Below are 26,028 nucleotides of genomic sequence, written 5' to 3' on the forward strand. Positions count from 1 at the left end.
CTACAATATGCATTATTAGCTATGAGGCCTTCTAAAAGGAGGGGTGTGGTTTTCCAAATAATATCCAATCAATTTAATTTACCACAGTAGACTCCAATCAAGGTGTAAAACATGTCAGCAAATCAAGAGAAATGGGAGGCACCAGCGCTAAATTTCAAGTGTTGTTGCAAAGGTCTGAATACTTATGTCAATGTGAAATTTCAGGTTTTTTCTTTTTAATAAATTTACAGACAGTTCTAAAATTCTGTTTTTACTTCGTCATTATGGGGTGCTGAGTGTAGATTAATGAGGAAAAAAAATGAATTTCATGACAATAGTCATGAAAAAAATATTCCCAAATGCTTATATGTCACTGCTACATGAAGCAATTCATAACTTCTCCCAAACCTTTGCTCTTTAGAGATATTTCTTTAGAGTGATTTCTTTTAGAAATTAACTCCCTTAGGTCATTTCATTATTAAAATTTCATTGCTGCTACCAGATTCATTATTATTACAACAAAGAAACCTAAATATCCATATTGTGATAGGAAGGGTTCTTCAAAAGAATGCCAACCTTATGTCTTTTAAGTCATCCCAGAATTCCAACATTTGTGTGTGTGCGTGTGCACGTGCACATTAACTTATCTGTTGTACATGCTTGCTAATAAAATGAATTGAAATAATTATATTATGCTATTGTTTTTCTATTTGCCAAAACAGTACATATGTACTGTGCCCATTTTGCCTATTAAGATCAAGGCATTTAATAATTTGGTCATAATTTCATGTATATGAGGTTCTTATCTCAATCTAAAATATGGAATGGAAAGCACTATGGTCCAAATTGAGTTAGGAGCAAAAACCGTGCTGTAGTTATAGGAATTCTAAATTTAAGCATTATGACTTGTGAAATGAAAGTACAGTAATTACAGTAATCATTTATTATATCAGTATATCAAAATACATACTTGGTTCACCTACATGTTGTGGGATATCACCACAGCAAAAGTGTAATATACTAAATAAATTTGTTAAATCGTTAATAAATAAATAATATAAATAAATAGTATAGATTGTGAGTTTATCTTGTAAACATCAAACTGAAATGTATAATTAAAATTGTACTGTAAATGTAGATAGTCCTCAATTTACAAGTTAATTTAGTGACCATTTAAAGTTATAACAGCACTGAAAATTGTGACTTATGACTGATTTTTCAGAATTACCATCTTTGCAGCATCCCCACAATCATGTGATCAAAATTCAGATGCTTGGCAATTGGTTCATATTTATGACCATTGCTGTGTCCCAAGGTCATGTGATCCCATTTTGAGCCCTTCTAACAAGCAAATGGCGAAACGAGATTCACTTCACAACCATGTTCTTAACTACAGTGATTTACTTAACAACTGTGGCAAAAATCGTAAAATCGGACAAAGCACACTTAACAACAGAAATTTTGGGCTCAATTGTGATGTTAAGTCGAGGCCTATCTGTATTCTCTCTAGAGTAGTGTTTCTTAACCTTGACAGCTTTGATATGAGAAGACTTCAACTCCCAGAATTCCTCACCCAGCATGAAATTGGTCCTGGCAACTTATTTTTAAGGTTGAGAAAAACTGCTCAGAAAACAGAAATGACAGCAGTAATTTAAAACAGACATCACAAGGAGCAGAAGTATTTAAAATTGACCAAGAAACGACAAAATAAACCCAAAGCCAGGTGAATGCAAAAAAAAAAAAGAGATTAAATTAAACCTGGTCAATTGAGCCCCGTTTTCGCAGCCTTTGCGCTCTCTTCAGTGCTCAAGACCACCTAACTCTAAGACAACTGCAGCGACTACCCAACGGCAGCACCAGTCGCAGCTTTATCCCCAAATATCGCGGAGCACGCGATAAAGAGACGGCAGGAAGCTGCCGCGGCCTCCGCCTCCTCCTCCTCCTCCGCCAGGCAGAGCGGTGCGCTCGTCCGCTTTCAAGCAAAGCAGCAAGTATGGTGGCACCGGATTGTCGGGGTCGCTCGGCCGCCTATCTCGGAGGGGCGCTTATCGCACTCCTTGTGTCGGGCTTAGCTCAGCCCCACGGTAAGCCTTTCCTTCCCCGCCACAGTATCTCCTCTTGTACCTCGTAAGCGCTGCCTCCTTCGCGCTTCTAGCAGGAGCTTTTAAAGGCGCAGAGTTCATTTGCTTTTGTTTTGCCCGGTGAAAAGATGCTCGACTCCAGATCCCTTCGAGAAGAGCTCCTCAGCAGTGGGAATCAACCGACGGTTGGGGAGGAGGGAGGGGAGGGAAGGAAGGAGGGAGGGAAGGCCCCACTTTTAACGAACAGATTCAAAATTTAGATAGATTCAAGCTAAATGTCAACCGCTTCAAACTTGATTGCAGAAAATATGACTTCTGTAACAGAGTTGTTAATGCTTGGAACTCATTACCTGACTCCATAGTCTCTACTCAAAATCCCAAAATCTTCAACCAAAAACTGTCTACTATTGACCTCACCATATGAAGCTGAAGAAGTCTTTAACAGGAAGGACATTGCAATAGATGATTCTGTGTGTTAAACACAGGTCTTGTCCGAGTCGGCGGAGTTCTAAGTTTTCTAATCCCAGGATTTCAAGTCTGATGGAATAAGGTATTTGTTGTTTACAGAGGAGAGGAGAACTCTTCTTGTAAAATATTTTTGGACTCGTTTTAACGAAGGGATTCATCATTCTTGCTTCAAGGATGCCATGGCTTGCAGTTTATTGTTTTCTCTTTCTGAAGACATTAGGAGATGCTTAAAAACAACACTTAAAAGCTAAACATCCACTTAAATCCAGGGCATAAGATTAAAAAAAAGCTGTGGGCCAGTTCTCCATCTGGTCAGGAGGGATCTTGTTGGCTTGTCATATTCATTTTAGTCTCCAGGTTTTGGCTAGTGATCATATTTGATGCCCTATCTGCCCCTAAATCACAGCTTTCTTCTCTGCCCAAATTAAGTTATCAATTTTGCAAATGCTAAAAAAATAGGGATATTATAGCAGGAGTAAAAGATAGAAAAATGTGGATTAGACAGCATCATCACCAGATGAATTTGTAAGTGACTGACCAACTGCACTCAATGTGTAGTCCTCAATGGAACTGCATCTACATGGAGCGAAGTATGCAGTAGGATACCCCAAGGCTCTGTTTTAGGTCCGGTACTCTTCAACATCTTTATTAATGATTTGGACAAGGGGATAGATGGGGAACTCGTCAAATTTGCAGACAACACCAAGCTGGCAGGAGTAGCCAACACTCCAGAAGATAGGCCTAAAATACAGAAGGATCTTGACAGACTTGAACATAAAGCGCTATCTAATAAAATGAAATTCAATCGTGAAAAAGTAATTTATACATTTAAGCAAGAAAAACCAAATGCGCAGGTAGCATATAGGTGGTACCTTGCTGAATAGTAGTAACAAAGGGTTCTTGGAGTCCTCATGGACAATCATTTAAATATGAGCCAGCAGTGTGCTGCAGCTGCCCAAAAGCCAACACAGTTTAGTCTGCATTAACAGGGATAGAATTAAGATGACATGAAGAGTTAATACTGGTAAGGCTACACTTGGGAGTATTGCATCTACAATGCAAAAAAAATATTGAGATTCTAGAAAGAGTGCAGAGAAGAGCAACAAAGATGATTAGGGGACTGGAGGCTAAAACATATAAAGTTGGATTGCTGGAATTGGATATGTCTAGTTTAATGAAAAAAAAGACTAGGGGTCACATGATAGCAGTGTTCCAATATCTCAGGGGTTTCCACAAAGAAGAGGGATTCAACCTATTCTCCAAAGCACCTGAGGGCAGGACAAGTAGCAATGGATGAAAACTAATCAAGGAGAGAAGCAACCTAGAACTAAGAACAATTTTTTGACAGAACAGTTAATCAGTGGAACAACTTGCTTCCATAAGCTATGAATGCTTCAACACTGAAAGTTTTTAAGAAGAGATTGGACAACTGTTTGCCTGAAACTTTATAGGGTTTCCTGCCTAAGCCGGGGGTTGAACTAGAGGATCTCCAAGGTCCCTTCCAATTCTGTTATTCTATTCTAAAGTAAAAAAAAAATTCAGACATCCATTAGCACTTTGACTCCACCCTTTCGTTGTATATTATCTAATGATGGGTCATTCCTATCAACTATTTGCTTGCTTATTTCATTTTCTACTTCTGCTTTCACTCAGCTGTCATCTTCCTGATACATAAATCTAAATTACAAATGAGGAAATAATCTTTTTGTGTGTGAACCTTCAATTTAACAAGGAAGCATTTGTTTTTCTCAAAAAAAAAATCTTCAGTAACCAAGGCTTTTTCCTTAATTTTTTATTTTTAAAAATAATAGATTATTCATTGTTTCTTAATCTTAAAATAAAATTAATTCCATGCTTAGAGAAGTATTTTAAGGAGAGGATATGAAGCAGTGATAGACTGGGAAACTGCAGCTTGGACAGAGGCAGCCTATCTACAAAAGCACATTAGTATATAAATATATTAAATTACTGGTTTCTAGTATAATTCAGGCTTTATTCTTTATATAAACTTTCATAAGGTGCTGTTTTTCACTTATAGAATCAGCACTTTGGCTTGGTACAGGTAGTCTTCGATTTATGACCTCAATTAAGCTCAAAATTTCTATTGTTAAGCAAAACATTTGTTAAGTGAGTTTTGCTCCATTTTATGACCTTTCTTACCCCAGTTATTAAGTGAATCACTGCATTTGCTAAGTTAGTAATATAGTTAAGTGAATCTGGTTTTCCAGATTCTTGCTTCCCAGAAAGTTGAAAAGTGATCATATGACCCTAGAACAATGTAGATGTCCTAAATATGAACCAGTTGCCAAGTGTCTGAATTTTGATCATGTGATCATGAGAATACTGCAGTGGTCGCAAGTGTGAAAAACAGTCATAAGTCACTTTTTCAATGCTGTTGTAACTTCAAACTGTCACTACTGTTGTAAGTCAAGTACTTAGTAAAGAAAAATGCAAAGATAATCTTGAAGAATGCAGTTTTATTATATTGGTTAATTATGTTATTGCTATATAATGCAATATTCTGCTATGTTGATAAGTTTACTTGGTATAAAGAGAACATATAACAATCACATTACATTACAGGTTATGTTTTCCTTTCTGAAATGTTTTTTGAGGCCTCAAAGTACACAAGAAAAAAGAGACCATTCCAGGATTCTCAAGTCTCAATTGCTAGACAAAAATATCCAATTCTGATTTTTTTTATACATAAATATTAAATCACCTTCATTTTTAATTCTAGATATATCCAGACGACCTCTGTGGAACTTGAAAATGGATCAAGCTTTATTACGAATTCATAATGAATTGCTCATTGACAACTTGTCCATTTATTGGGTCTCAGATTATTGTTATGAGGTAATTAAAATATTGAGGGGAGGGGAAAGTCCTATAACAAAATACCTGTAAAATGGTTCAAGCTGGATGAAATGCTTCATCTGAATTAAGCTGGAATTCAGATTTGTAAACAATGATTCATGTTTGAACTGAGTGAAAGTTATGGAAGAAAACTGGTCTAATCACAAGCAAATATATACAGCTAGCCCAATGAAGTGCATTTTATTTTAGATACTAGAACTCTGAATATATAAAATCAAGCCAATTTTAAAATCTTGGAATATATTGTATAGTTTCCACAGGCAATTATTTCTCTTAGCACAAACCACATTGTTTATGCTAGATCCAGTAACCCTTCTATTTGTTTTTTGTTTTAAAGGTAATATTGGTTCATCTACTGCAAGGCAAATCAATTTGTTGTGGACTTTATTCTTTTCCCCCTCATTTTTTAGTGTTTGCAACAGGAGCTGATTTCTGTCGAGATGAACAGAACGTCCAAAGAAACTCACTTTGTAGCTGTTGATACCCAGCATTCTCTCACACTGATGGTCAATAATTTTAAAGAAGGAAAAGAACTGTGCAGGTTAGTCCTTTTAAGATGCCTAGCTTCTGCTATGTGGTTATGACTTAAAGAAATCACAGAAGTATTGTAAATAATTTATTTAGATAATTTATCCAAAAAAGAGATTGAAATGTCAATTTAGGTATATTATTTAATTTTATACTAAAACATTAACATTATGTAAACAAAATTCAATAGGCAACTTTAGTTGCTGAGTATAACATATCCAAATATCTGTGTAAAAGCAAAATTATATTAGAAAAAGTGAAGTAATAAATGGTAGAATAAACAGTTCAAAGATAAAAATCACAGCAAATGAAATGAGAAAACTGGATGAGTTTAAGATTATGTTTAATTGAGTTATTTATATTTAACGCTTTTAAACTTAAGGGCACTGCTTCTGTTCATATGTTGTCAGAATTATTCTAAACTGAACTAACTTCACAAGTATTTTTTTCCTGTTTGCTGTCTCTAGGATTCATTATCATTTTGGAGAATATGGAAACTATTCCTTAAGAATTAGGCATCTCCAGAGTAACATCATGTATGTTACATGTGATATAGTTATCAGTCAAAGTCCTCTCAACAGCTATCTCCGTATGTTACTTTAAACTTTTATATAAATTGTGTTGTTTGTTAGTTGCCTTAATGCTTGCCTTAATTCATTTAGAAAACTGACTAATTGTTGTACACTCATGTTTGGCTTAACTACTTCTATGCAGATGTGCTATCCAATCTCAATTCACCCTATATCCTATAGGGCAAGAGGAACTTAAAACTTGCAGAGTGGAAATTTGCCAACTAACTCTGCAGTCACTTCTGATCAGTGCAGCCTGTTTCCTCCCATACTTGATTACCGTATTTTTCGCTCCAAAACACCACACTTTTTTCCTCCCAAAAGTGGGTGGAAATGTCTTTGTGTCTTATGGAGCAAATATGGGTGACAGGCAGCAGTGGCGAATGGCAGCAGCAATTCCCACCACCTGGAACAGCTGATCGGTGGTATTCTGGGAGGTTGATCGAACTGCCAAGCAGCTGCTCAGAGGCAAAGGCTCCAGCATTCTCCGGAGGAGGCAGCTGACATGGAGGAGGCAGACTGTTTGCTGATTGCTGCAAGGACACTAGCCAGATGAATACCAGATGGATGCTGGGAGGCAGAGGCAGATTTTTTCCCCCCTTGTTTTCCTCCTCTAAACCTAGGTGCGTCTTATGGTCAGGAGCTTTCATGGAGTGAAAAATACAGTATATTATAACTTTCACAGGCTTCCACAATGGGTCAACTGTAGCATTATATCCAGTTATGATGAGTACAAGATTCTGCATTGGACAGGAAAAAATCAAACAAGATATGGGGAGACATTGCTCTGCAACATTAAGTGTGAAAAGAATTTAGGACACCACATGAGCATTAGCTGAATTAATGGAAGTATTCCATCCAGGTTATGGAACATGTTTGGACTAATTCTCTGTTAAAACTGGGAATAAAATAAAAACCAATAGGTTGAAATTAAAGAATTTAGCTGAATATTAGGAAGAATTTTCTAAGAATTAAGAGTAAAATAGACTGCCTAGAACAGAGGTAAACTATCCTAAGAGCCATGGTAGCGCAGTGGTTAGAATGCAGTATTGCAGGCTAATTCTGTCCAATGCCAGATGTTTGATCTTGACTGTGGACTTAGACTTCCATCCTTCCGAAGTAAATCTGAGGACCCAGATTTCTGGGGGCAATGTGCTGATTCTGTAAACAGTTTAGAGAGTGCTGTAAAGGATATGAAGCTGTATATAAGTCTAAGTACTGTTGCTATTGCTATCCACTCATTAGTAGTTTTCAAATATTAAGGATAATTAGTAGATTAATAGGGTTGGAATAGAATACTAATTATAAGACCTTCCTAATGGTGTGATTGTTATGAGTGTTGCATTTGCTTTTGTTGAAAAAATGAAAGAATATAATCAATTATAAAAATGATTGGATAAATAAAAATATTTCTCCCTGCTCCCTTCCTACCTCAAAACAGTATATGATTGAAAGAAAAACCTGTGGATATATAGTTAGCCCTTTAATTATTGCAAGCATTTTAATGTTTTCTTTTAAAGTTTTGTGACCAAAAGATATAAAATTATTTAAAATATATAAGCAACATAAATGGAAGTACTATATAAAACAAATCATGACAGCTCGATAAAAAAAATCCTCAACTTACAATAGTTCATTTAGTGACCAATCAAAATTACAATGCAAAAAGTGACTTCTGACCATTTGTCATACGTAAAACTGCTGCAGCATCCCCATGGTCACATGATCCAAATTCAGATGCTTCAGAGGCAACTAATTCATATTTATGATGGTTGTAGTGTCTCGGAGTAATCTTCTGACAAGCAAAGTCAATGAGGAAGCCAGATTCTGTTAACTGTTTTACTAACTCAACCATTGTAGTGAGTCACTTAACAACTGTGGCAACAAAGATTTAAAATGGAGCAAAACTCAGTTGACAATGTCTATTTAGCAACAGAAATTTTGAGGTCAATTGTCATATCGAGGACTACCTGTGTCAACATCAGCTGCTACAGGCCTCAGAAAAAGGACAACTACTGCAACACCATGGCTCTTACTTCCAACCTCTTGAGTCAGTCCAGAAGGATGCCATGATTGATGGTATCAAAACCCACTGAGAGATTAAAGAAAGCCAGATGGATGGACTACCCATTCCACCCCTACCAAAAGCGATCAAAAGCATGATTAGTGCCACCTTTCATTAAAAGGAAAATTGGTTGAAATTGTCCTGTACGGGCTTCTTGAGGAGAGGGCAGACAACTACTTCTTTGAAGACAAGTGGAGTCACCTTCTTCTTCTTAGCATATTCCTGCAAGTACAGGGTCCGCTTTTTGGATCATTGCACGGTCAGTTGCGTCTCCAGGGTACAGGCCCACGGCTTGCATATATTTGTTGATGGTGTCTTGCCATCTCTTGTTTTGGGTGCCTGTGAGGTCATTGGCCATTGACTTCTAGTTGGTAGGCAGTCTTAGAACGTGCTGCTCTCGGGACATTTCCATACCAGCAGAGCCGGCCTTCTCTCATCTTCTTTATAATTGGTGCCATATCAAAATGTTTTTGAATGGTATCATTTGTGATGTGGTCAAGAAGAGAGATGCCCGATATCCAATGAAGCATTCACATTTAAATGGAGCCACCTTCTCCCATAAGAAAATATTAACCTTATGTAAAGCACAGGTAGCGGAACTCATAAATTGAAAGACTTTATCCACTTCATAATTATTATGATGATGATACTAACTCAACCATTGTAGTGAGATGATTATTATTATTCATCATAATAAGGTTCAAACTCTTCCCAGATTATCACTGAAGATTACACCTTAGTGCATAGGATCTGCACCAAAGGTGCTTTTTTCAAGAGGCAACTGGATTTTTCAGGGGTGGGGATTTCTTTGAAACTGTTTCGCTTCTCACCCAAGAAGCTTCTTCAACTCTGCCTGGATGATGGGGAATGAAAGGATTTATACTCCTTTGTAGACAGTTGGTCATTTGCATCCTTTCAACAAGTCACTGAGGCTATCTGAAGGTTTTTCTATGTAATCAGGATCACCTGAGTTGTGCAAATGGGTGTGCAGCCTTTTTGGAACTGTTGAAAGGACTGTTGTAGACTGGGTGATGATGTAATATCCCTCACTCTCTGTTGAGAGAGGAGTGTTCAATTTTGACATAGATGGCTTCTTCAACCCCTCTTTCAAACCAGCAGTCCTCTCTGTCCAAAATGTGGACTTTGCTGTCTTCATAAGAGTGTCCTTTGTCTTTTCAGGGGCTGCTGAATTTAGTCCTGACGGGTTTGTTCTCCCATGTTGTGCTTTACGTTATTTCATTCCCCACCATCCAGTCAGAGCTAAAGAAGCTTCATCACCCTGGAGTTGAAGTTCTTTTGTTTTGTGAATAGGCTGGCCCAATCTTTCTTAATGGGCACAAAATATCTGCTGGGGCTATTAAGAAAGACTGAGTCTGCTTTCTGTTTTTAAGAGTATGTTTTTCCATTTCCCCTTTGGGGAAATATAATCTGCTTCTTTTAATATTCCCCAAAATATTTCATTCTTCTAAGAAGGGTTTTTTCCCCCCACAACAGTAAAGGCTTTTGTTACCTAAGCCATTGGCAAGGCAAACAGCCATGGCTAACACATTATTTTCAACGTGTATTCCTCATTGTGTACCTGCTTACTCTTTTGTAATCTCGTCTCCAAATAATGTAAATACACAAACATTAATGTAAATATAAACCATCTTGCCAGTTATCCCAGTTCTGGTGTGAGCATTCACTCCAGGATAGGGGAATGGGGGAAAGGACTATAAGATTTGTCCTTTTTACCCGGCTTCCTTATAAGTCAAGTTCTAGACAGCTTTCCAGCCATTTGGGTTCACTTGTTTGGGATCATAATCTTCTGATGCTTAAATGAAAGGAAAGGTTGAAGCAAAATCATAAGAACAGTTGTGGTTACGTGATTTTTCAATTAGCAGATACTTCATTTAATTACTGAATTGCCAGTCCCAATTGTAGTTGCTACATGAGGACTATCTTTAGTTAGCCAAGCATCTCTAGACTTCTATTTCTTTCCCATATTTAAAAGACTTGATGTTGTATGTCTTTGGAACATGCCTACTGTAGGTTGGATGAATGTTCTCAAGGCTTTCATCACTTCTCAGTTCAATCTTTGAACTGATTCATGATATCATTCCATAATAGAGGAGAGTACAGGTGGTTAACATTAGAAAGCTTAAAGAAGTCAGGCTTTCCTATTACCATCATTTTTCTTCTAAATAACGATTGTCTTTAGTATTCTTTTATGCAAGCTCTAGTCTTAAGAATATTGATGATGGTTTTATTTCTGACTTTAGTATTTTCCTTTCCACATGTTCTGTATAAAACTATCTGTTGTGCAGCAAGAAATGAGGTTAGATTAATAAATAAGTGAACTCCAAATTTGTTCAAGAAATATAAAAAGATATGTTACAGGAGCACACACTATCTTCTTAATTTACAGGCACATCTTATATCAATTGCATCTACTGCTTTTTATATTACTTGTATTGCAGTTGCTTCCTCCACTCTCCTCCTCCGTTTCCATTCATATTGCTGCAATATCTTTGATCATTTCTTTCTGGCAGCTGTCAAAGCACATTAGCAAGAAATATAGTTACATAGGCTATTTTTAGGATATTGTACGGAAATCACATAATTATTTTATTACCTATATATATTATACCTCATTTTACTTACCTAGTGTTGAATTGAAATATTTTAATATGTTGTTATACTTTGCTGTAATGTCTAATCATTATTTTTTTCCTAGCTAATCCTTTTCCAGGAAGCCTACATAAAAATGTATATTACAGTGAAGACCTTTCATAATGCTTCTTGAAAGAGTTGAATAATTTAGAAGTTTTCGTATTTCACAAAACATTTGTCAAAAAGTGAAAAAGAAATCCGTTTATGGTTTACATTAATAATGGGAACACCATGCTTTTTTGTGCTTTTACAAAGTTTGGTTTCAACCTTGAAAATAAAGTTTCAATTATAAGCCTAATAAATACAAATGGACCTTTGTTGTTGTTGTTTTTAATTATATGAAAGAATTTGCTCTAGAATGTATATTTTATTGTTTACAGTAATTATCTTTTCTTTTATGCAGCTATTTTATTTGCATTTCTCATCTACATGGGTATTTTCATTATTCTGATGATTGGACAGATTTGCATAAAGTAAGTAAATATTTTAAAATGAGACTAATTGGATGTATACATAATTTTTCCATATTTGCATGTTAAACCTTAATTTAATCATTGAACAATATGGTAGTGTGTTGAGATTTTTCCCAGAAATCTTTCCCAAAACATATGCTTTTGGAGAAGTATTTTTTATCTTTATTAATTAGTATTAGTATATAATTAGTATAATTATATAATAATTAGTATTATTAAATTAGTAGACCAGAGGAATGCTGTTGATATAATTTACTTGGACTTCAGTAAAGCATTTGATAAAGTAGACCATAACCTACTACTAGATAAAGTAGAAAAATGTGGGTTAGACAGCACCACCACCAGATGGATTCGTAACTGGCTGACCAACCGCACTCAACGTGTAGTCCTCAACGGAACTACATCCACATGGAGGGAAGTATGCAGTGGAGTACCCCAAGGCTCTGTTTTAGGCCCAGTACTCTTCAACATCTTCATCAATGACTTGGACGAGGGGATAGATGGGGAACTCATCAAATTTGCAGATGACACCAAGCTGGCAGGAATAGCCAACACTCCAGAAGATAGGCTCAAGTTACAGAAAGATCTTGACAGACTTGAACATTGGGCGCTATCTAACAAAATGAAATTCAACAGTGAAAAAGTAAGGTTCTACATTTAGGCCAAAAACAAAATGCACCAGTACCGTATATGTGGTACCTTGCTCAATAGTAGTACCTGTGAGAGGGATCTTGGAGTCCTAGTGGATAACCATTTAGATATGAGCCAGCAGTGTGCAGCAGCTGTTAAAAAGCCAACACAGTTCTGGGCTGCATAAACAGAGGATAGAATCAAGATCACGTGAAGTGTTAGTACCACTTTATAATGCCTTGGTAAGGCCACACTTGGAATATTGCATCCAGTTTTGGTCGCCACGATGTAAAAAGATGTTGAGACTCTAGAAAGAGTGCAGAGAAGAGCAACAAAGATGATTAGGGACTGGAGGATAAAACATATGAAGAACGGTTGCAGGAACTGGGTATGTCTAGTTTAACAAAAGAAGGACCAGGGGAGACATGATAGCAGTGTTCCAATATCTCAGGGGCTGCCACAGAGAAGTGGGAGTCGGGCTGTTCTCCAGAGCACCTGAGGGTAGAACAAGAAGCAATGGGTGGAAACTGATCAAGGAAAGAAGCAACTTAGAACTAAGGAGAAATTTCCTGACAGTTAGAACAATTAATAAGTGGAACAACTTGCCTTCAGAAGTTGTGAATGCTCCAACACTGGAAATTTTTAAGAAAATGTTGGATAACCATCTGACTGAGATGGTGTAGGGTTTCCTGCCTGGGCAGGGGGTTGGACTAGAAGGCCTCCAAGGTCCCTTCCAACTCTGATGTTATGTTATGTTATGTTAAGGAAAGGGCCTTCAGTGGGGACTTTATCCCCAAGACTTAAAACTATCAGTTGGCTCCCAGAATTGCTTTGTTTTGAGAGAAAATTATTTCAATGGCTTTAAAGTGCTTGATTGTGACAATGTTATTATTAGAATGATGATTTCAGAAGAACATTTGTGGTATTCAACACTAACATCTGATTTTCTAAATTTCTGTTTTATAGCACTGAACCAGTAAGAAATTGGTTCTTCAAAAAGATGGATCCTAGAGAAACTGATCGACTTATTAATTCAGTAAGTTCTTTAATAGTGGGATCATATACATTATTTTTTAGGCTTCACTCTGTTGTTTTCTGACACAAATAAGTAATGAAGGCTTAACTACATTGTTTGATAACTAGATTGTTCTTTTTACAAATAAATTGTCTTCAGATGAGTTCAATCATGCATGTTAACTATTATGCCTGAGAGCTTTATGATCATGAAATAATAGTGTAAAAACCATAACAGATAACCTTCAAAGCATTGGAAGGTAACCTAATATCACTGCAGCTGAGTTGCTTTTCATATAAATGCTTCAGAGATTGAATGACATACACTCATTCTTCTATGATTTTTACTTAAAAAGAGATAAAAGTCAAATCTGAGTTTAGTAAAGCTTGCATAAATGGATATCATTGTTTCAGCCTAAATAGATTGATCAATTATCACTGATATGATATTACTACTGACCTCTGTTTAGTTATGCTAGAGAAGAATGCTATACTTATTCTTTGTTTTGCTCTAGAATGAGGCCAAATGTAATTAAAAGAGCACCAAATGTGTCTTTGAATTCATTTTGCAATCTTAATTACTAATTGGTACAGTAGTAAATGTACAGAATTAATCCAAGCTATTGGGATCAGTGTGCTCATTTGGACATTTAAGAATATAGGGAGCACTCTCACCATATAGTTGTTGTGGAGGGCATGACTAAATACTACAATAAAATATCTGTTTCTGAGATGGCTGATTGTTAAAGCAAAAAGAAAGAAAATTGATGAGTCTTATAAAACCAATTCTTTCAAGAGCTAAGCTCTGAACCCCCAATATCAAATTATGTTTTTTTCCATAGAAAGCATAGCATAGTATTTTATTTACAGTCAATGACCAGCAAAGTAGCTATAATACTAAAACATCACATAAAAGCAGGGTCATATACAATAAAAGCAATACAGTTAAACCTGTCAAGCACACAGGGACTTATGACTGATGATGCATTTTCAGGCTCAGGTGTGTCATCTCCTACAAAACCACTACCAAAACCTGATGATTAAAATGTACAGATTTAAGAAGTAAACAAAATAAAAGAAGGTAAAACAAAATAGATAAAAATATAAAATTAAGATAAAAGAATAAAATAACTCTTTATGACATAGTTTCAGGATTATGACACCTTAAGCATTCCTAAGCAATGGTATTGTTCTGCCAAGAGTAAGAACATAAAAATGAATCAAAAGGATGGCTCTGCAATGTACTGAACAAATCAGATTTCCAGGAAAGAAAGCTAACAAAAATACTACAATAATTCAATTGGCTACAATTTTTACTTTCCATTTTGACATGAAGTCATCAAGAAAAAGCTTGAGCCAATAAGAGAGACAGCAAATACAAACTCATCTCCAATGAGATCATTTCTCTTTCCATGTGAATTAGATTTGGAACACAACATGGAACCTTGAAGAGTATTTGCAAAAGTTTAGATTGAATAGCATGCAGAGGTTTTAGATGAGTATAGGGGCATATTCTATTTTGCAAAGCTGGCTGAGGAATTCTGGAGTTGAAACCCACAAGTTTTAAAGTTGCCAAGTTTGGACATGATCTATAGTCACATGCATGCTAGAAATGCTTTGGTAAACAGTATATTAATACTAAAATTTATAATTAAAAGATCAGATAAAATATACAGAATATTTTTTTTAAAAATAGTTGAAAAAACATACACCTAGGAGAGGAGAAAAAATAGGGAAACCCCTACCGGAGAAAAATGAGGCATTTAGCATCTAATAAGGAAATGCTAGGCAGCCCTCAACCATTTTCTTTCAAAATATTCCTTTTGAATGCATGTGTTTTTAAAATGTAATACTGAAACTGGAAGCATGCTACATGTTTTGTAGCATGACAACTTTTCAGACAGGTTATAGTAAAAAATAACTTCCTTAAATATTACATAAAACAATATTTTAAAAATGTAAAATGAAGTTAAAAATTAATAAAGATAGGTAAATGCTAAGAGTGAAGGAAAACAATGCTAGAATTATCCAATTCAATACAGAACATGGCATGTGAAAAAATATACATATGGAGGAAACATTATGAAAAGAAAAGATCCTTATCAGTTTTATAACTAAGTTTTCATAGCAAATCTTTCCTTCCTGCCTTCATTTTTCAGGAGCTTGGATCCCCAAGCAGAATAGATTCCATTGGTGGTGAATTCCCAATAGGGGTATGGAACACTGTTTCCTCTCTACAGAGACTTCGTTCCCTGGATACCTTCAGAGGGTAAATTGCAGTTCTGGATCATTCCTTACAATTTTTCTGTAAATATCAGCTGAGATTTATAAGAGCAGTAGTATTCACATTCGTGATGTAGTAGTGCCAGCTACCAAGAATGGAACCCACTTGTCCTTTACAGTGATGCTGTAAGTAACAAATAATCTGTTAAAACTGATACAACTGGCACTTTCTGTTCTTTACTGTGGTAAGGAACTGGTCTCAAGTGTAGGTTCACTTCATATATCCCTGTGGTAACAGAAATCATTATCTTGGTTTTGGAGGTTCTGATTTCCTGTTAGGTTGTTGTCTGTTAAACAATTGATCTTAGAGAATGCAACACACTTAAGGCACTTCTGGATGGGATTAATGATCTGGTACCTTTGAACAATATCATTAGAATTTAATCTTGTTTTGGGAATTAGGATAGTTTCCATTTTATTTTTTCGCATTGTTTTTTTTTTAACTGAGAAGCTGCTGCATCTTTTTTCTTTTGAGAAAATCTAAATTGTAGCAGAAGTAAGAACTGACAAAACCATGTTGATCAAAAGCATTTGTGGGTAATAAAAACAGATACTGCAATCAACATACCATTTTGAAATGTATGCACAAGAATATGGAGGAGGAGACATGAAAGAGGTTGTACTGTATGTTGCCTACTTGGGAGGGGGCTAAACTAATCTGCTGGGTTTCTTTGTGGAAGTGAAAGAATATGTCTATTTATTTTGAATACTTCTATTTCTTTGATGAGCTTTCTCAGCCTGATGCCATTGACATGACCATCAGCATTGGGTGGCAATCAGGGAAATATACGTATCCTAATATACCTGGAAAATTCATGTTGAGCAACTCTTGTTTTTTCTTAAATTTATATACCACCCATTTTATCAAAGATCCTGTCAGCCGAAAATCCTTGATTGACAGGGTCTGCAGCATGAGTCCTCTGCCAGCATAGGTAGTTCTAGATTGTTCTCTGGAATTTGCAGTTTTCTGGTATGAAATGGGCATTTTGTTAAGTTAGATGGGTGAGAACAAATGTAATCTGGTTGTTGGAACTTAGATCTTACCTTTGCCTACAATTTAGATTTGTTAAGCCAAGTTATTTCCCTCAATTTATTATCAATTTATTATCTGTGAAATGTATGTTATATGTAAAACAGGAATTCAGAAGAGTTGTATTTCAGAATTTCCCTCTTTTGTGTATTTACATTGTTGAACTTTTTTTTTTCAGACTTAGCCACTAGAAGGAATCTTAGAGGTTTTCTTGTTTAATCCCCTAGCCAAGACTCCTATACTCTACCAGAAAATTGTCCAATCTTTTCTTGAAAATTTCCAGGGATTAAGAACCCACAACTCTGGGAGACAAGCAATTCCATTGATTAATTGTTTCCACTGCCAGAAAAATTCTCCTTAATTCCAGACTGGATCTCCCTTTGTTGAGCTTCCATCCATTGCTTCTTGTCCTGCTGTCAGGTGTTATGGAGAATAAATTGAGCCCCTTTCATGTAACAGCCTTTCGAATATTGAAAGACAACTATCATATCCAAACTTTCTCTTTGGTAGGCTGAAGATATCTAATTCCTTTAGCCACTTCATTATTCAATGTAGTAATAGGCAATTTTTATTGTCCATATTTGTCTTTTTTTTTAAATGGCCATTTTTTCCAGGTGAAAAATCCTGGAAGCCCCACTTCCAAGCTGAACTCACCTGAGAAACATCTTGCTTCAGGTTTCTTCAAATGTCTTATATTTATATGCAAACCCAGTAGTGAAATGGGCGTTTTCTGCTCATGTAACTCCAGGTCCTGGATAGAGCTTTCATTCCAGCCCCCAAAACTCTTAAAAGTTCCCATCACACTGGCTGGGCGAGCACAGTCCAGGGAAAAAAATGAGCATTTTGAGACCGACCATATTCTTCTGGCAACTGTTTTGTGAAAGCATTCATGAAATCTTTTTAAGTATTTCTGCTGGTCCCTTTTGATGTTGCTATATCCCACCCACCTACCCCATTAAAAAAAATTCTTTGGTAACATTTAAAAGGCAATATTTTCTCTGTGTTGTCACAATTTGGAAGATAAAAGTATTGATCAAATTCACTAATTGAAGACTTATTGAGAAACAATATTTTATCACTGTAATAATGAAAAAAGTGCATTCAGAATTGTTAATATATGCAGTGTGTGATTATGATATCTATTTGACTTTATAGTCTTGCACTTACAATTATGATCTTTGTGAATTATGGTGGAGGAAAATATTGGTTCTTCAAGCATCAGAGCTGGAATGGTAAGATATTCAAAATCCATTTGTCCTCCCACATTAATTAAATAAAATGAAATTGCCTCATTTACTGTTCTGCTTTGGGAGTTCAAGAGTTTTTAAAATTTCATTGTTCCAACTAATGTTCAGTAAGGCTAACTGATAGTTGTAGTTGGACAAACAGCCATGAGAGAAAGAGGAAAAAAAGGGAGGAATGGGACCTGTATGTAGTTTGAAACAAATTCTTCTTTTTTTAGCTTATTCACTTCAGAATACTTCTTCTCAATGTGCGGACCTTGTATTATGTGTTTTAGAAAGTTCAGAGTGCATTTGTTAACTGTTAATAATACTTTAGAACCAAATATTTTATTTAAATATCTAGTAGTTCTCCGTTGTTATGAACATTAATTGTCTGTTAATGCCTGTTTCTCTTTATAGGCTTAACAATTGCAGACCTCGTCTTTCCATGGTAATTCATGCTGATTACTAATAGCTTGAATTTAAATCCATTCAGAAGAAATCCATGTGGGAATATCTCTAATTTGGCCTGTCAGTTTGGTCAGGACAAGTTTAGTTGGATTTTTAATCATCAAAATGGTTACTGTTTCTTTAAATGGTACAGTTCTTTCTTTAAACTGTAGTTTTAGAGTAAAATGGTACATGCAATTCCAAACTTTCAATGAGGAAGTTATACTATAAATGATAGCACTCACCACTTCAGGACACAAGCTGTTCTGTTGGTTAATTGTTCTTACTGTCAGAAATTTCTCCTTAGATTGGATCTTTCTTTGATAGATTTCCATCAGTTACTTCGCCTTCTGCCTTCAGGTGCTTTGGAGAATAGGTCAACCCACTCTTCTCTATGACAGGTCCTCAAATAATGGAAGGCTGTTATCATGTCACACACTATTCGTTTTCTTTGTTAGATTAGACATACCTAATTCTTGCAACTGTTTGTCATATTTTAGCCTCCAGTCCCCTAATAAACTCTTTGCTCTTCTTTCAGCTTTCTAGAGTCTCAACATCTTTTTTGTATTGTAATGACCAAAACTGGACACAGTATTCTAAGCGTGGTTTTACAAGGGATTATAAAGCAGTATTGCACGTGATCTTGATACTATCTTTTTGTTGATTCAGACTACGACTGTGTTGCTTTTTTGGCAGCTGCAGCACATTGCTGGCTCATATTTAAGTAGTTGTTCACTAGGTTTCCCAGATCCCAATTTACTGCTCATAAGCCAGGTATCACCTATTCTATTCCTGGACATTTGGGTTTTCTTGCATAAGTGTAAAACCTTACTTTTCTCATCACTGAATTGCATTTTGCTCGATAGGGGCCAATATTAAAGTTTGTCAACTTCCTTCTGGATCTTAAGACCGTCTTCTAAAATGTTGGCTATTCTCTCCAGCTTGGTGTCATCTACAAATTGGATGAGTTCCTCTTCTATCCTCTCATCTAAATAGTTCATGATGATGTTGAAAATTATTAAACCTAAAACAGAATCTTAAGGTGCCCCACTGCATGCTTGCCTCTATATCGATATAATTTCATTGACGACTACACTCAGAGTGCAGTTGGTCAGCCAACTAAAATCCATCTGGTAGTGATGCTGTCTATCCTACATTTTTCTATATTATGAAGAAGTAGGCTAAGTCAAAACAATTTGGGTAAAGGAGGACTTTTGGATTAAAATTTGGAAAGTAACAGATACAAGGGAGGCTCTTACCAAATTGGTAAGTGTAAAAATAGAATCTTGGAGTAGTTGATCATTGATTATATAAAAATGTGTTCCACATAGATTGTACTGTGGAGCCCACAAAAGAACTGCTGAGAATGTGAATGTGAAAGAAGAGTTCAAATTTTTTTGCATTTTCTAGTAATATTGAAACAGAGAAATAGTTTTCTGGAATTTTTTGTAGATCTTTGGGGAAGAGAGGAACTGTTCAACTATTTCTCTAATATTCAGAATGTCGTCTTTTCACTGTCAATACAAAATTCATATCTGTTTCTCTATAGTTTCTCAGTTCTTGAAGTTAATTTCATCATATAATATATGTTGTTTTCTGATTTTCTGTTTCTCTTTTTCCTTTCTAGGTTTGTGTTTATTATGGGCACCTCAGTTTCACTGTCCCTCAGTGCCATGTTAAGACGGGGTTGTTCCAAATGGCAATTGCTGGGCAAAGTCTTATGGAGAAGTATCCTCCTATTTTTAATAGGACTAATAGTTGTAAACCCAAATTATTGCCTTGGACCACGTAAGTGTTAAGAGATTTATATTTTTTATATTGACTAAAAATGTGCCCTATACTTTGTATATCACAATAGAATTTTGGGAAAAACTGAAATTCATACAGGTGCAACTGTGTACAAACTGTTGCAACTACATGAGTTCTTGCAAAGTACTACCATGTTTCCCCGAAAATAAGGCATATCCCGAAAATAAGGCATAGTTTGATTTTAGGGGGGCACCTAATGTAAGCCCAAAAATAAGCCCTAGTTAAGACCCCGCCTACTCCATCCCGCTGTCTTATTGTACAAGATGGGGTGAAGTGCATGCATAAAAATCAAGCTAGGGTGGGGGTGGGGAGTGGAGCTGCCCCACGTCCCCACACCCGCTTACCTTAGGACCGCTGGAGTCAAGCCTCTCATGCCCCAAGACCTGTCTTCCTGCTGCCTGACTTCTTCTGCAGCCATTTGTGGCTGGATGCCACGTGGCACATTGCGCCAGTGCTGCCGCTCACGGCCAAACACCATGTAGCACGTCACACCGCTGTTCTGCAAGCTGTGGCACCAGTGCAATACACCACATGGCATCTGCCTAGAAGTGGCCGCAGAATAACTCAGGCAGCGGCACAACAGGTGTCGGGGTGTGGGAGGCCTGGCTGCAGTGTTCCTAAGGTAAGCAGGTAAAACATCCCCTGAAAATAAGACATGCTTATTTTTGGGGGCCCCAAAAAATAAGACTGGGTCTTATTTTTGGGGAAACATGATAATTACCTTCCATATTGTTTCCAATTCATTGTAACACCCTACTTTAATGCACATAAAGAGTGTAAATCTAAGTATTATAAAGGGAGTGGAATTAAATGACTTCGGAAGAAACATGATAGTTTGGAGGATAGATTTATTTATATTTAATTCAAATATCAGAATTAACAATTTTTCTTTTGTTCTGATTCATTCATGTTTTTAATCCAGTGTATCATTTTGGAAACACCTAGTTGAAAAAACATTCTTTTTTTCCTCTATTATTCACCTCAGAAGTTACATAAATTAATGCTAATTAGTAAAATTCTGTTACCTATACTTTGAAGAGATTCCTACAACCACCACATACTCTGCAGCCTGAAATCCTTTAATTTACTCACATTATCTTAAGTTCTCTATGTTAACCTTGGGCACTAAGAATTTTTTTTAAATTAAATGGTTAAAGAAAACTTTACATGTTTTTTTCATATAGAGATTTAGTACGTCAGTTAAATTATCTGGCTTTAAAATCCAATAAAAGCATATTGTTACACTTAATTTCCAAACACTTTTTCTTGATCTTTCAGATCTTTCAAAATCTTTATCATCAGCAGGTTGAGATGTTACATGGATAGTGACCTTCTCTTTATGATAGAGCAGGGGTGTCAAACTGGTGGCCTGCGGGCCAAATATGTCACATGCAGGCCGTACCCATTCCAGCTCTGCAAAGGGAAAAAACATCCCGAAACGTAAAAAAAAAACCATTTTTGTGTGCATTATAAGCAATTTCAGGGTAATAGTAGGTCAAGGAGAAGTTACAAGAATTATAGGCAAGTTTGGGCTAAGTGATCGGAATGAAGCTGGTGATCGCCTAGTACAATTTTGCTAGGAAATCATCTCAGCATAATGAACACATGGTTTATTCAACACAGAACATGTACAATGCCAAATGGACAACATTGAAATCAGGTAGACTTCACATTGCCAACAATGCTGGAAAGGTTCAGTTGCATCTATTAAGAATTTCTGGCATTGATTATAGCTCAGACCATCAGCTATTCATGGCTAAACTGTAGCTCAAATTGTGAAAAGTGAAAAAAGGTACCATCTTCCCAAAATTCAACATGAACTACATCTCACTTAGGTACACCATAAAAATTAAGAATAGGTTTGAACTATTGAATTTAGAAGGGAAAGACCAAATGAATATTGGTGCGAGAGCCAAGCTAACATCATGGAAATTACTGGAAACTAAGTTTCATGTCAAAACTAAAGAGAACAAACAAATGGCTATATGACACCATCAAAATAGTTGATCAGCATAGCGCTGCCAGAGCCAAAGGTAATAAGGTTGAAGTTATAAGCCTGAATGCAATTTTCCAACATGAAGCCAGGAAAGACAAAAATAGGCAGAGGGAGAAGCAGTATCAACATCTAGAAGAAGCTAACAGGAAGGGACATAACAGGGTCATGTTTGCTGTAGTGAAAATGATGTGATCCAGCCTTTTAGCATAGCAAGGAATTATTAAAGACAGCAATGGCAATGTAGTGAGGGACTAGTAGAAGTTAAAGTGTAGGTAGAAATAATATACAGAAGGACTGTATAGCAGTTTGACTTACCATCAAGATTACAATGACTGTTCAAATAATAAAGAGCCAATCATCTTGAAAGAAGAAATAGAATAGCCATGGAGAAATTACTGAACTGGAAAGCCCCAGGTATTAATGGAATACCTCCAGTATTATTAAGATTAATGGAATTATGAATCATGGAAAAGACACATGAATATCAAAAGGATCTCTATATGTGTTTTATATAGTGCAGAAAAGCTTTAAATGATAAATGATGTTTGGCTTTGTTTAATCTTGGTGTTCCAACCCACCTGATTTGACTTACCAGATGACTATACACTGATCAGAAGTCAACAGTGAGAATACTCTGGCAATACAGATTGGTTCAGGATCAGAAAGGGAGTTAGACAGGGATGTATTTTATCACCATTTTTGTTCAATCTGTATGTTGGAGTGATCATACAAAAAATAGATATGGAACTGATTTGGGAATGAAGATTGGAGGCAGAACTATAAAATAATTTGAGATAGGCAGATGATACAATGCTTTGGCTGAAAATAAGGAACACCTGGAAAAAATTATCTGGAAAATTAAGGATGAAAGTGGAAAAAAATTAGGATTGAGTCTTAACTTCAGGGAAACAAAAATAATGACAACAGCTGCAAATGAATATGAGATGTTTAAAATGAACAAGGAGTAAATTGAATTAGTTTAAGAATTTATCTTCTTGGGATCAAAAATCGTTCAAGATGGTAGTTGAAATCAAACACAGGATAACCTTAATGGTTAACATGAATAAGATCTGGAAAAACAGAGATATTGATATAAATACAAAAATACAATATATATAAATACAAAAAGCAGACTAGTTAGAGAAATAGTTTTCCCTATAATGATGTATGGATATGAGAGTTGGACACTAAGAATGGCTGATTGAAGAAGAATTGATGTTTTTGAACTGTGGTATTGACATAAATTATTACATATACCATAGACAGCCATAGAGGTGTGCTGAATTATATAAAACCAGAAACATCATTAGAAGCCAAAATTACAAGACTATGTCTGATTTATTTTGGCCATACATGCAAATTCATTGGAAAAGTCAATGATGCTAGGAATGGTTAGTGGATCAAAAAGAAGGGGCAAGTAAAGAACAGACTGGCTTGATTCCGTCCAAGCTGATTCAAAGAAGCAGTGCTTGACTGGGTAGCATGGAGCACTTGCCTATAAAGTCACCAAATGTCATGGACCCATCAGAGCCTCATCAGAGGAGGAGGGCAAGACAGAGTCAGGGCTGACGGAGGATGGCGTGGCCTCTCTGACCCTGGAGGAGCGACCAGTGGAGCAGGACAAGGCAGTCCCAGGTCTCTCAGGCCTTGGAAGGGTGGCTGGCGACAGAGAGAGGGCTCAGGATGACCAAGTGAGGGAGTAGAAGAGTGAAAGTAGGCAGTGGAGCAGAGGAGCAACGGAGTTCTAGGGAGGAGTGATTGCCTCCCTCGCCCAAATCTGAATCACAGAGGATGGAGAGGAGGCAGGATCAGCGCAGGGCAAACCAACGGCCCTGGGGGGAGGTTGCCCCGCCCTTCGTCACAAGGGTCACCTAGGGAATATGATTTAAAGACATGCCGTGGGGAGAGGTGCTTGTTGAGAACAAGTGTTACCTTTTTCCAGCATGCTTGGTGACATCTTGCCACCTTGTCTTAACTGTGCTTAGCCTTGCTTTGCCTGGGTTCGACTTGCCTTGCTTTGCCTGGCCTGGCCATGAGTGAGTACTCAGCGACACAACTCTGTTTTGAGTTGTGCTGCATCCCCAGCGACCCCTCCATGCGATGAGAACTCCTTGGAATCAAGTTTCCTGAACTCACATTAGCCATGAACTAGTGGAGGTGCGTGTGTTTGTTTGGAGTGTTGTTCTTGGACTTACAATGAATTGTGGGAACTGTGGTGGGGGGGGAAGTTGGAGCAATAAAAGGGAGTTGAGCCATCACTCCTGCTATGTTGCTTTCATGCCCAGCCTGATCACACCAAGATTTAGACATGTCTGAACAGTTAATACTAAATAATAATTACCCAGGACTAGGTGTGACTTGATAGCACTCTTACAATATTTGAATGACTGATAATGAAAGGAGGGAGCGACATATGCTCCAACACACCTGAAGGCAGGACAAGAAGCAACAGATGGAAGCTTATCAGAGAGAGATCCAACCTAGAACTAAGGAGAATTTCCTGACAATGAGAACAATTAATTGCTTGAATGGCTTACTCCAGAAGTTATGAGTGTTCCATCATTGGAGGTTTTTAAGAAGAGTTTGGACAGCCATTTAAAATGGCATAAGGTCTCCAACTTGAGCAGAAGGTTGAGCTACAAGACCTCTGAAGTCCTTTACAAATCTGTTATTCTGTTACTGTTACATTCACACACAAAGTAGTGCAGCTTTTCTAATATAGCAAAATAAAAATGGAATATCTTTGTCTGGGCACAGCAGAATTTGAAAATAGGGGAGCTCTGCATTTCAGTGATCTCTAAAAGCATACTATAGCCTTTGTTATTTTGACATTTCCAAACATGAATTTATTTTTATCTAATTACATACCTGTTTATAGAAAAAAGATTGAGTGGTAAGAATCCAGTTAAGAAATTTCATAAATGTTCAAAATCCTTTTTGTTTTAGAGCAATATAGCCAGGAGAGCTTGAACACCTAAATAAGATGGAATAACAGAAATTGATGACTACTGAGATTAATACTGGAATTATTAACTTCAATAACCTCCCTTAAACAAATTACTTTTCTCATTTCCAATCAAGAAAATTAATTTTCCTTGTTTCCTACAGAATATTTCTTAAAGTAATTGGGTTAATTTGCTTAGATTAAAATACAGTTATAACACTATTACTTTGGAAACAATATATATTGGTCAGTATCAGATCTACTGCATCCATTATTCTGTAAACTTTTATGCTCACTTATATTGCTTTTATGTTGTTGTTTTTTTAGTTTCCTTAGATAATCTACGAATTCCAGGTGTGCTCCAAAGATTGGCTTGCACGTATTTTGTTGTTGCGATACTAGAACTGCTCTTTGCCAAACCTGCACCTGAGAACAGTGTTCTGGTCAGTGAATGGTTTAATAGTAGTATTACAACTTAAACTGAAGAGAGTATTGGCTTTTCCTAATTCAAAGAATTTAATTAAAACCGTTTCAATTTGAAATTTAGAAAAACTGAAATAGAGCTTATCAAATGTACCAAGCGCAAGTATCAGTTATTTCCCTTGCTTCAATAGTTAACTTACCACAGTATCTATGGAAATTCTGTCATCCAGGTCATGATTGTTCCAAAGCAATTACTTTTTCAAAAAGCAATTGGATTTTCTTTGTTTTTCCTTGAAGACATTTCACTTCTCATTCAAGAAGCTTCCTCAGTTATGATTAGTTGTTAGCATTCTCTCTGAGAGTCATTGAGGCCATTTGGAGGTTTATCTGTGCCCTCAGGGTCATCTGAATAGTACAAATGGATGCGGAACCTTGGAATGTTGAAAGAACTGTGTTGTAAATAGGAGATAGGTGGCATTGTATCCCTCCCCATCTGTTGAGAGAGGACTGTTCAATTTTAATATAGATGGCTTG

At 36.4% G+C, this 26,028-nt stretch overlaps 1 protein-coding gene across 3 annotated transcripts in view; it reads left to right on the top strand.

Annotated features, from left to right (window-relative positions):
- Nucleotides 1-1,271: 1,271 nt before the first annotated feature.
- Nucleotides 1,272-26,028, top strand: part of HGSNAT (heparan-alpha-glucosaminide N-acetyltransferase) — a 37,862-nt gene continuing 13,105 nt past the window's right edge. The window contains exons 1-11 of one of the 3 annotated variants that reach the window (XM_058180454.1): nt 1,274-2,063; nt 5,269-5,384; nt 5,816-5,946; nt 6,401-6,522; nt 11,623-11,692; nt 13,289-13,358; nt 15,496-15,605; nt 17,805-17,881; nt 18,293-18,323; nt 19,950-20,110; nt 25,399-25,514. In XM_058180454.1, the coding sequence (XP_058036437.1) occupies nt 1,973-2,063; nt 5,269-5,384; nt 5,816-5,946; nt 6,401-6,522; nt 11,623-11,692; nt 13,289-13,358; nt 15,496-15,605; nt 17,805-17,881; nt 18,293-18,323; nt 19,950-20,110; nt 25,399-25,514 (1,095 nt within the window). In that variant the 5' untranslated portion in view covers nt 1,274-1,972. Of the gene's footprint in view, nt 2,064-2,488; nt 2,611-5,268; nt 5,385-5,815; nt 5,947-6,400; nt 6,523-11,622; nt 11,693-13,288; nt 13,359-15,495; nt 15,606-17,804; nt 17,882-18,292; nt 18,324-19,949; nt 20,111-25,398; nt 25,515-26,028 lie in introns of those variants that run through there. The other 2 variants (XM_058180457.1, XM_058180455.1) reach the window with 2 other exon arrangements.

The sequence above is a fragment of the Ahaetulla prasina genome, chromosome 4, assembly GCF_028640845.1.
Source record: "Ahaetulla prasina isolate Xishuangbanna chromosome 4, ASM2864084v1, whole genome shotgun sequence".
NCBI lineage: Eukaryota > Metazoa > Chordata > Lepidosauria > Squamata > Colubridae > Ahaetulla > Ahaetulla prasina.